The sequence below is a fragment of the Zootermopsis nevadensis genome, unplaced genomic scaffold (genome assembly GCF_977971745.1).
Source record: "Zootermopsis nevadensis isolate Lab colony 2312 unplaced genomic scaffold, Znev_1.0 Znev_ptg000002l, whole genome shotgun sequence".
NCBI classification, from domain to species: Eukaryota; Metazoa; Arthropoda; class Insecta; order Blattodea; family Termopsidae; genus Zootermopsis; species Zootermopsis nevadensis.
This window is the reverse complement of record NW_028259134.1, coordinates 11633511-11645604: the sequence shown is the minus strand read 5'-3', so window position 1 is coordinate 11645604 and position 12094 is coordinate 11633511. Positions and strand designations below refer to the sequence as shown.

Sequence of the window (12094 nt, the reverse complement as noted above, 5' to 3'; positions counted from 1 at the left end):
ATAAATGGCGTGGCGTACTTAATTGGAAGGGATGCATATACGAAATGGCGGCGCCCTTAGCTGTTTGCACCGCAGAGGAGCAGCGAGCAGTCATCAGATTTTTGTGGTCGGAAGGTGTGAAACCTCGTGAAATTCATAGAAGAATGCTGCGTTGGCGAGAGAAGAGTGTACGAGTAGGTAGATGCGTTTAAAAATGGGCGAACATCAATCTGTGATAACGCACGCCCTCTCACCATTCGGAGATTGAGATTTCAGATCTTACAGCCCTGACCTTGCTCCCTCTGATTATCATGTGTTTGGACCCCTGTAGGACGCGTTGATTTGGGAATGATGACGAGGTCAAAGAAGCAATGCATTCCTGGCTGAAGGCACAACCAAAAACATTTTTTTCTGATGGAATAAAGAAGTTGGTGCAACGGTGTGAGAAGTGTATTGAGAAGGAGGGTGATTATGTAGAAAAATGACTTATCATTTGTACGTCTAATTAATTATATATCTCAAAATATTTAATTTGCTGTTACTTTTTGAAACACCCTCGTATTTCTGCGTTATCTCTTTAAGATGGAGCTATTACTTAAGACCGAAATATCCAGGGCTCGAATATTATGGTCACCAGGTCGCTACTGTTTGGTAAAATATTTCAACTGTTGGAAGCTGACTTTTGGAGATCTGGTTGCAGTTTCATTAAATGAGATTTACCCGCTACCGCGTGCTACTACCCCGTACTGTGGCGCATGAATTTTATTTGGGTTCTTCAGACTGGACCGACGCCTAATATTTTCTGAATGTCCTGAGCCAATATAAATCTGACGGCCAAAATGTTTGGTTGGCAGTCGGTTTCATGTTTCGAGATTTCAAAATATCTGTGGATTGCGTTAGAACATGCTAACGTGTGTTGGCGTGACAGTAAAAATATGGAGATTCGGAAACAGAGTCTGATCTCGCTTCTGAAGTAGAACGACAAAAATTTTAGTAATTGACGATAATAAGAATAATCACAAAAATTGAACAAAGGAACGTGCTTGTATGATGTATTACTTCCATTAAACACTATCGTTACGCAAATATACGCATAAATTGTTAAGAGATATATGAATTTGTTACAATACATTAATATTTGTGGGCATTTGTAAATTCGTATTAATTAAACTTAAACGAGTTTAACATACCGTTAAGTAACAGAAGAAGTTCTTCCCAAATAGGAGGTATACAATCCAGTCATCATCAAGAGCGAAGTGTTCTGAAAACAAACACGCGACTTGTAGCTTCAAACGTGTTATTTTCTTAATCTAGTATATCTTTTCTACATTATTGACACTTTCTACCACAATGACTGGATGAAAACAAGTATGTAATTACTCTTCCTCGTGAGTACGGTTTGCATCAGACAAGCCTAGTGCCCACTGTTATTCTTTAAAATGTCGCATGATCATCCTGACAACCTATGAAAAGACGTGCAATTAACACGCCTTAATGATGTACTGTAGAAATTTTCTTCTGCAGTTATGTTAAATCGAGCGTCATATTAAAAGCTGAAGAAGTTTTAGGTTGTTGGTAGTCTGCCTCAGTTATGCCAAGAGGTTCCAGGTAGTTGGTAAACAACTTGGAATATTGTGTTGGTGAGTGTGCAAATTGTTTCATCTAATTACCTTTGTATTCAATTATAAGCGTAGTTTATAGTGTATATTGTGCAGAAATATCGCGTATCTTCATCGCCATTATGATAGTGAACTGTGCAGGATTAGACTTACATTAACTGCCTATTCCTAAAGCCTCCAGGTGTAGATGATCTCTGTGCCTTCCATGGGGCTTATATGATCTGTAGGCCCTAATTATTTGTATTCCAGTACCTGGTTTTGTACTCTGGTTTCTTTCATGTTTCTGTGTACCCTAGCCAATTGCTTTTGAGTCGTAACATTAATTTTGTAACTGCATTTTGTGGCGTTGTAATACACAGTAGAAATCGTAGAAACCTAATTTGTGTTGATTTAAATCTTCCAGATCATTTTGCTTACATACCACTTTACTATATTTGAAGGTTAGCTTTGTTGTGATGTTAAGTTTTATTATTTTTGTTTCTGAGAACAGTTTATAAGGTTTTAATTAATAAAACTATCTAATGTCGTAAAGTAGAACTTCATTTACGTATCTTTTCTTTCGTATAAAATATGGTATTATAAAGTGTTCAGATTTGGCACGTAATAGGAAATTTTATCGTCTAAATTATTTTTTTCTTAAATTGTAATAGTTGCCTGTTAACAATTAAAACTGTTTTAAACCAGTCACTAATATTTTACTTATATATGTATTGTTACGTTTGTTTATGTTTTAATCAGAGCTGTGATACCCTATTTAAGAAAGTTATTATTGTAGCTGACTTAATTACAGTAACATAACTAAACTAGTTGATGCGATGTTGATAGACTTAGTCTGTACAAAACTGGAGTTAATTTCGGTTCAAAGAGGTTTCGGACTGAATATCTGCCTACTTAACTGTAAACAATTAATTCCGTAGTAATGGAACATCGATGTAGTATACAATTTCCGAAATTAATAAGCCATCCAAAGAAGTGTGTTACATGTTATTTGTATCAGACTATATTACATAGCCAAATTAATTGCCAGGTAATTGTACCTGCAGTGGAGTGACGGGGTAAATATTTTAATACGGGTCTAAAGCCTTGACCGTCTCAGGCACCTGCGAAGGAAACTTGTAAAAAAGTGCTAAGATTGTGATATCGTAAATTATACATAGCATTAAAATTGTTGCTTTAACCTTTAGATGAGAAATACTAATCCACTAGCATGCTGCCATTCCTTTGATGTTCTGACATATAATTCAGGTTTCGTATATATTATTTCAGTGAAAGTAACTACTTAACTCTAAAAATTCTAATGTAGCTGTAGACTGAAGTCAGGTTACGCAGAAAAAGTGCGTCTTTTTACTAAAGGCTTCTTAATTATTTTCTGTGTAGGCAATAACGTCGTTGCTATTTTCGCACAATTCATAAGCATTAATTATGCGTTTCAGAATCTTCCTTGAGAAGGCATTGTTCGGTCAGATAGTCAAGAAATTGATAGTGTTTTATGATACTACAACGGACTTTAATATTGTTTGACCACGTTTGCGTTGTGAAGGGTAAAATAAAATTATTTTTTTTGTTATTATATGCTAGGTCCACGACATACTTTATGTCCTGTTTAGAAGGAAGGTCAGTATCTTTATATTGTATAACATTTGACGGCGCAGTTTTGGATGATTGTTTTACAAAGCAGCCTTGAGTCTTTTCATCAATATCGCTCCAGATTTAAGTCGATCAGAGGACCTCGGTACGAAAAGAATTATTAAATATCAAGGTCAAATAAAATAGAATTATATGTGTATTTATTTTTATACTGACGTACTTACGTCTAAAGCGTTGCCTTTCATTTTTACTTCTAGCATCAAAGCTTCTTTGGCGGAACGGAGTTCGTTTCATTCATGTCCTGCATTTACAGTGCACTCAGCCCTCTGTATTTGGCGTCGAAGATGCTGGGACTCGCACCATATCCGCGAGGAAGGACGGGAACTGCCATTCCGGACTTCACCACAAAGCGTCCTCTCGGATTTTCCGTTCTGCTTAATTACATTGTTATTCTTTACATTATAAGTTGTTTTGTTTTCGATGTTGTTTGGGATGCGACTTACAGATATCCTAATCTGTCCAGCAGAAACGTTATCCCCAGTGTAATTCGTACTTGTACTTTCAAAGGTTCAAGTTTGTTAGCTTTGATTCTTTGTCACCGTGGGAGTCTTACAGTTTTCTGTTCGAAAATGGAATTGGTGGACAAAATTTTAATGGGAAGTACGGAAACATTACATTACAAGAATACAAAACTAAAAATTATCGCAGGATTATTTGCAGTGTTTGTTTCTGGAAGTTTGATTGCTCTTTGTGATATTAATGGTCGAAGAATTGATTTCATATCCATAATTCGAGTATTCGGCTTTGTTTTTGGAGGAGCCATTGGTGCACTAGTGATAGTACAGTATTCTGTTTGTATTATGATTTTGAAGAATAGATTTGGTAAATTAAACGCACAACTTACATCAATGGTTGTTCGTGATTATGACGAAGAAAGTTTGGAAGCATTTGCCTCGTTTTTGGATCATCCTAATAAGATGCACCCTGAAGATGCAGTGTATCTTTCTAATGGATCTCAGGATCTGAAAGAGCCAGATCCTTTGTTTCTATCCTTAAGCAAAATCAGAAATCATCTGTTTCATCATGACAGATATCACATTCGAGCTCTGCGTCAGACACACGGAATATTATGCGATACAATTCAGATGATAAATTCTGATTACGGACTGCCGATTCTATTTATTATATCCTACGCCTTTATTTCTTTCGTCATGTACACCTTTGTTGCCATGGATGCAAAACATGACCCAAGTGTGGCTGAATGTGACGAGGAACCATCGTGCGTCAGAGTTATGATGAACTTCTCCATTTCGTGTACCTGTATCATCAAAGTTATGTGTATTGCTGTGTCCTGCCATGCAGCCAGTTCCGACGCATCTCGTACTTCGAGAATCGTTCAGAAATTGTTGTCACAGAGACCTATCAGAGCTGATACTCTTGCTGAACTTCAGTTGTTCTCTCAGCATCTTAGGAATGCCGATCCTAAGTTTACGGCTTTTGGTTTCTTTACACTTAACTTAAATTTGCTGTGCAGCATGGCTGGAACTGCTACCACGTATATTGTTGTCCTACTGCAGTTGAAATGAATTTGAGTGAACAAATTAAAGCACTTTGGGCTGCTGAAAGCAACGCTGGTGTTCCGAGTACTAGATGAGCACTCACACTTCACACTTCCTGAACATCAGTTGGTGTATCAGCAACTAAGCATTGTTTAGCTCAGGTATATACAGCTTTCTAATTCTTCACTTGCGATCTAAATCTGTTTTGTATTGCTTTTGTTACTAAGCACCCGTGTACTGTATAGCTTCTTCTATTGCTTAATATAACTGTTTTTAATTACCAGTATTGAGCTTTCTAGTTGAATTCTCATTAACCACGGAACGAATTTGTAGAGTTTGTTGTGAATAGTTTTAAGTTTCTGAATATTACATGTAACTTAAGTGAATGAAAATAAAAGTTACAAAGGAGGAAGAAATTGAGTAATTTATATAATAAAATGCGACTTCTTTTTTTGGCCCAGTGTAGCATCACTTCTGATATTAGTGATATTTAGTGTTCTGACAGTGACGAGTACGAGATTTCTATGAGGTTTCACCCTGCAGTCTGCAGAAATTTACCGACGTTTAAGAGATGTATATTACCTCCATCATGAGAGCTATTTTGTTAATGGTAGAGGCAGTGAGCACTTCTGGAACCTAGATCAAGTTATGCCAGACTAAACGGTGTAATATTCCAGAAGAAAGTGATCTTTTGATGGTGCTAGCGCAATGAATTTAAAATACATTTACAATAATAAATATGCCCGTACAATGAAAACCAGTCGCCAACTACCACCTGAAGACGAGAGAAGGCCAACTGTCGAATCTTTGGCTACACGAAGTGAAGCTCAGTCGAAGGACGATGTCCGACATAATTGTGGTTTAACAGTTATTTTATAATTTCTTTCGACTGGGATTTGTTTATGTATGCGCGTGTAACTTATGTTGAAGTATGTTACACGCCCACAACAACCACTGAATATTATACGCACTAAATTAGGCGTTGTCATTCGTCAGTGATTACGTCCAAAGGTTTCTGTAATTCAGTTAGAACTCAGTGATAATTTAATTACGCTTTTTCAACTTCATGTGTTAAGTAGCATCGAATGATAAGAGGATTTGTAAACTTTTAATTGGAAATAATTTAATATAAATGGTTGAGCATGTTTTAAGGTACTGTCCTGGCTGTTGCTTCTATTTACTGAGGAAAATTACGGAAAATACCTGCCAGAATAATTTTTAGTCGTTAGCCAAACCGAGAGGTGACTCCGCAAAGGTCTCGAACGAGAGCTGAAAACTGAACTGTGGAGTTCTGGCCATTTGAGTTTAATTCGAGAAATATCTTTACTGAAATATTGCACCGGCGAGTTTGGTAGTTGTTGGCCGATGTTTCAGAGGATCTTATTTCCTCAACCCCAGCAGACAGCTATCTTCATACTCGTCTCCGTGAGAAACTCAGATCTCACTCTGAAGAGCGAATCACAATGTGTAAATTGTTGTGTCTTTCTTTAAAGTGTCAATTTGGTGTATCATAGTAATTTAACTGTTTAAGACTCGAGGCTGTCGCTACTGCAAATATGTAGCTTGTAGTCTTCTGTGTTGTGACGACATTTAATCTTGTAGGTTATTACGTTTCGAAGGAACATGTAGCCTTTATCTTGAGGGTTGTCGTGAGTCAGAATTAGATGTGATTCCTTTATACAGGAGGCCGATCAGTGTGAATGGGAGAATTGCGTAAAAGATAAAGGGAAAAGGAATATGTCTGAGAGGTCCTGAAAAGGGCAGGTTTCTTCTTGTCATTTTCGTGATACCCAGGACAAGAGGTAGCTCTATATATTAGTGTACGAACTGTTAATTAATTGTGCATTAGTGAGATCGGTACTTTGAGAAGAGCACATGATTGCCAATCAACAGCACTGATCACGAGTCCTTTGTTCAATTACGGCATCGCTGTTCACAGGAAGACAAAACTAAAGCGGTAAAATCAATCGACGGAATGACAGACAAAACTCGCAGAGAAGTTAATAGATTATCAAGAGGGTGGAGAAAGTTGCATAACGAGAAATGATAAATTAGTAGTTTGCTGTTCACGACAATTTATTACGCAGTTTTAGAAACTGCATTAATGTACAGCTTCGGCTTTCAGAAGTTAACCACGTTTAAAGTTTAAAATTATGCGTCATTTTGGCAGTTGTCACCTTCAGGGTGAATATGTAATGTTTGTTTTGGCAGCCTCGTGTAGGAAAACTTAAGAAGAAGAATAACTAAACCATTGGAACGAATGTCGGTTGTCTTTTTCCATCTTATTTTCTTCAGAGTATTCATAAATTTTATTTGAGGTACGTGTTTATTTTCATATTTTCGTAAGTGTTTCAGAACGAACACGAAACATTCAACAGAGTGGCAGCTGTTTGACGTTAAGTACAACTTCATATTCTTCACACTACATTTTAGCGTTATACAGACAAAGAATATTGCATATTTCTAGCTCAGGGAGTGAAGTCGAATGTCGTGGTTAAAAAGTAATGTACTTCGATGTGGACCAAGAACGGATTTAGCAGAACAAGATAATGCACGGACGATTAACTAAGGTTAAATGCCGCGAAATTAGAATAGTCACTCTAATAACATATGGTGAAGAAAGTACAAATCATGAATGCAATTGTGTAATTTTCTATTTCTCAATTTCAAACAATTTATCAAATATCCCCAAACTTTGTATTAAGGCCGAACTATAAAATTCATGCGTCATTGTATTGCCCAAGAACGGGGTTGTCAACAGTCTACGTATATTAAACATAATTATAGGCTTATACCCTGTTTGTATTGTATTATGTAATTGTTGTTTGCATGAAATAATTACATCTAGAAACGAAGAATCCCATTTAGGTTGCATGGCATCCTACACTGGTGTGTAATACTGTATAATTTTGTTATTTTTTTCAAGGTTTCGTACAATTTGAAACCTAAGCTCCATTAAAATTCATCCACATTGATATTAACACCTGAACTCGAAATATATCCGATTCCTAGTAGATATTAGTAATGAAGCTTGTAATGACTCAGTATTTTCTAAACAGTTTCAGAACATTGGAAGAATATAGTTGTTTTGTCATCTTATCATCCTTGTCCGTTTTATGTGTCATAGCGAAGGTAGACATTACGTCAAAATTCATAATCATCGCCATCACGTCATCGTTATGGTATTTGTCAGCGCTAACAATTTAGTCAGTGCTTATCATTATCATCAAAAGCAGTTTCTTTCTGCATCCTTTATAAATCATCAGCCATCATGATTCTATGGCTCATCTCTTCGAAAGTTGTACAGTTGGTAAATAGTAACGTAACTCAAGTATCACTAAAGCACCCACGTTAAAGTAATTGATATATCGTCTTTGTCATCATTATCATCATCATCACCACAACCACCACTGGCATTAACGATGAAATTATTACAGTATTCTGTGTCGCTGTCATCGTATTGTCAACATTTATATTGTAATAATCTTGGACCTTATCATCTGTATTATCATTATTCCATCACCTTTATCGGTTTATATTTAATGTCATCTTCGAAATTTTCATACACATACTGCCGCTGTGGGAACCTCAAATCCTCTCTCTTATGCCCTTCGATGTCGCTGGTTCTGTTAAGCGAACAGGCACTGAAACAGTTATCAGTCATAAATTGTTACATGAGAAAGCCTTTAAATAATTTATCAAGTATACTTTGCTTTCCGCAGGAAGATCGGTTCTCTGTACATAACTTCAACAACACACTTTCTCAGGTGGAATTCATTTCCAGAATTTCAAAACGACGTCTGTTACACAAGAAATATACCACTTTGCTTTCATGCAATTGGACGAGTTGTTTGTTTCCTCGTGTGAATCAAAAACGAGCGGTGAATTCTTGAAAACTTTAGTGGTATGCTGAATGGGACAGAACTTTCGTCTGAGTCGGCTCATCAGTTCTTTGAGACGACTTTAGAAGTTCAGAAACTATGAATAACGGATTGTCTAACACTGTGACCAACATTCGCAGGGCTATAAAATTTAAAATGCAGTTTTAGTGAATTCAAAAGTTGTCGAGTGACAACAGCAGTCTTACATAAATGCATGGGTTGATGTGTAATTGATATTTCTCACCTCATGCTTTCTGCATCAAGACTACGAAACATGTTAAATGCTGTTAAGACAGTTTTGCATCAATCGTTCCCATATGCTATTTTCTTAATTGTTAAAGGCCTTGAGCCTTGGGGCATCCAAACTATTTATTTTCCCTTTATGTGACAGCACAACTTTTCGTGAAAGATATTCGTATTTTATAATTTCAAGCATTAGAATTTTCGTACGTCAGTGATGTTTTAACCACTGGATATAAAACAAAGAGAATCCTATCTAATTTGTTTGTCGCATCCAAATCCATACGAAATAGGCTCAAAATTAATGAGATTGCATAAGATGCAAATTCTGAAGGCCGCAGACGAATGGTTTGCTGAGATAGTGTTTCGGATACAAACGGTCGAAAGATGCTCAGAGTTACCGACAGATAGACTCGTTTTTTTATAGTTAACGTGAACTATCTCATGCACTAGAATTCGGAGGAGTCGGTAACTTTACAAATCTGATATCAGCTAATTATTTCGACTGTTTCCGACACGTCTGTGTGGCCCGTAAGAATTTTTTTCTTTGTCAGGAATGTATTAGACACGTGCATGACTACATCACAAACAATTTCACACATTTCATTGCAGGATGGCAAAGAGACATGCTACCAGGAAACAAACATTTGTCTTGGCTGCATTACGTTTAAAATTCTACTTTTTTCGAATGGTCAATCATATAAGATATTTTCGGTAGTAAATTTGTTGATGGTATATTGAAACAAGGAAATATCAACCGTAGAACTTGGTAATATACTGATTCTGATTAAAAAGAGAACTGCTCATGGAAGCAGCCTAAGGTCACATTTAAAAATTTTACACATAGTTCAGTAAAGTCATTAGTCACACAAATTAACTTGTATGTCCGTTTAATTAGGAAGTTCTGTACTTTATTGATCTCGTGCGCATTTTCTCGTAACAGTTAATTTTATGCCGGGAAGCATTATTCAGTTATTAACTACATGACGCAGAGGACAGAATAAATATGTACGATTATCATAAAATGTTACCAACCGCTAATGAAGAGCAAATTGTTTTAATTGGAACCATTGTTACATGAAAATTCAGTAAATGAATTCAAAATAGCCGACCCGCATAGGATCAGACACACCACCGCTTAAGGATTTCCAAATAACCTTCCAGGACTTCTCCAGGAATTCTCCAGGAATACTCCATGACAAAAAATTTCCGAATTACGTCTCCAGGACTTCTCCAACACTACTCTAGGACTTTTCCAGGATTTATACAGAAATTTTCCTGGAATTCTCCAGCACTTCTCCAGGACATTCCCACGACCACCCGAAGAACACGATTCAAATTCTCCAGGACAACACAACCCATCGTAAAACAACATTATATAACCTACCCTTACCTAAACCGAAGCTAACCTAACCTAACCCAACCTAACCTAACCTAACCTAACACAACCTAACACAAAACGCAACCTATCCAAAGTAACTTATACCAATCAAACTTAAATGAATTCAAAATAGCCGACCCTCATAGCATCAAACCCACCACCGCTTAAGGATATCCAAATAACCTTCCAGGACGTCTCCAGGATTTCTCCTGGAATTCTCCAGGATTTCTCCAGCAATACTCCATGACAAAAAATTTCCGAATTATGTCTCCAGGACTTCTCCAACACTACTCTAGGACTTTTCCAGGATTTCTCCAGAAATTTTCCAGGAATTCTCCAGGATTCTCCAGCACTTCTCCAGGACATTCCCACGACCACCCGATGAACACGATTCAAATTCTCCAGGACAACACAACCCATCTTAAAACATCATTATATAACCTAGCCTTACCTAAAACGAATCTAACCTAACCTAACCTAACCTAACTCAACCTAACTCAACCTAACACAAAACGCTACCTATCCAAAGTAACTTATACCAATCATACTTAAATGAATTCAAAATAGCCGACCCGCATAGCATCAAACCCAACACCGCTTAAGGATACCAAATAACCTTCCAGGACTTCTACAGGTTTTCTCCAGCAATACTCCATGACAAAAAAAATTCCGAATTACGTCTCCAGGACTCCTCCAACACTACTCTATGACTTTTCCAGGATTTCTCCAGAAATTTTCCTGGAATTCTCCAGCACTTCTCCAGGACATTTCCACGACCACCCGATGAACACGATTCAAATTCTCCAGGACAACACAACCCATCGTAAAACAACATTATATAACCTACCCTTACCCTTAAAACTAGTTGACGACCTTGTTCATAGTTCGTTCCCACCCAAGTCACTTGATTTGTACTGTTAAAACATTTTGTATCGTGAATAGAGACTTTCCAACAACTCTTGACTCGCATTAATAAAGAGTAATAATATCTACCTCTCAGATGAGATAAATTATAATTGGATAGAGTACAAATAATTTTGTACATTCCGCGTTTATGTTTGTTTTAATATAAACACTTTATTTCCTGTCTGACGAGCTTGCTTTTGTATTGTTCCGTTTCACAACATTGTATAATATTCTTTGTAGTTGAAATGGTGGGTTTTACTGTTGTTGTAGGATTCGAGGTTCTCAAGGCAGTGAGTACGAACATGGCTGTCTTCTGGGTTGTAGCACCGTGTAGTATGGTAGACATTATTGTCGTATCCGCCGTCAGGACATTCAGTTTATTAGAAATGAATTTGTGTTTTTATGGAAGTTTTTATATATTATTCTTTTCAGAACTTAAAATTAATTTTGGAAATTTTTCAAGATTTAAAATATCTCGAAAAACACATGACTCTGTTGTTAACTATGTAATCTTGAGTACTGATATTTATAAGGCTTATGATTCTGCAGAAGAAAACTGTTTCATAGACACACATCTGATAACATACTGAAGAAGGTTGTTAATATTACATTAGTTTAAATTATTAATCATGTCAGGAATTTTCTGTCACAGACTTCTGTATTATTGACATAAGACCTATGTGTATAATCCTTTCTGTTTCATGGAGGTTCATTATACGGTAATACTGAAGATCCTATGATAGTAATCTCATTCGTATGTTTAGTATGTACAAGATCGTAAAATTTTAGGTAAAAGAACATCTAAATTTATTCTTGTTTCGTGATTCGAACTCCTTGAAGAATTTGATATGTAATGGAGATAAGAGTTTGTATTCCTGAGTGGACAGAAATTAGTTGAGCGGTTTGAAATATATATTTAAGAAAAATGGAAAATCCTATAGA

At 36.5% G+C, this 12094-nt stretch overlaps 1 protein-coding gene across 4 annotated transcripts in view; it reads left to right on the top strand.

Moving 5' to 3' along the window:
- The window catches only part of LOC110832180 (mariner Mos1 transposase), a 349358-nt gene that overhangs the window by 141056 nt on the left and 196208 nt on the right, over positions 1 to 12094 (top strand). The window contains exon 2 of one of the 4 annotated variants that reach the window (XM_087349470.1): positions 3443 to 5239. The exons of the other annotated variants lie outside the window; for them this stretch is intronic. Coding sequence (XP_087205596.1) covers positions 3482 to 4771 — 1290 coding nt within the window. The 5' untranslated portion in view covers positions 3443 to 3481 and the 3' untranslated portion in view covers positions 4772 to 5239. Of the gene's footprint in view, positions 1 to 3442; positions 5240 to 12094 lie in introns of those variants that run through there. 4 annotated transcript variants of the gene reach the window in all.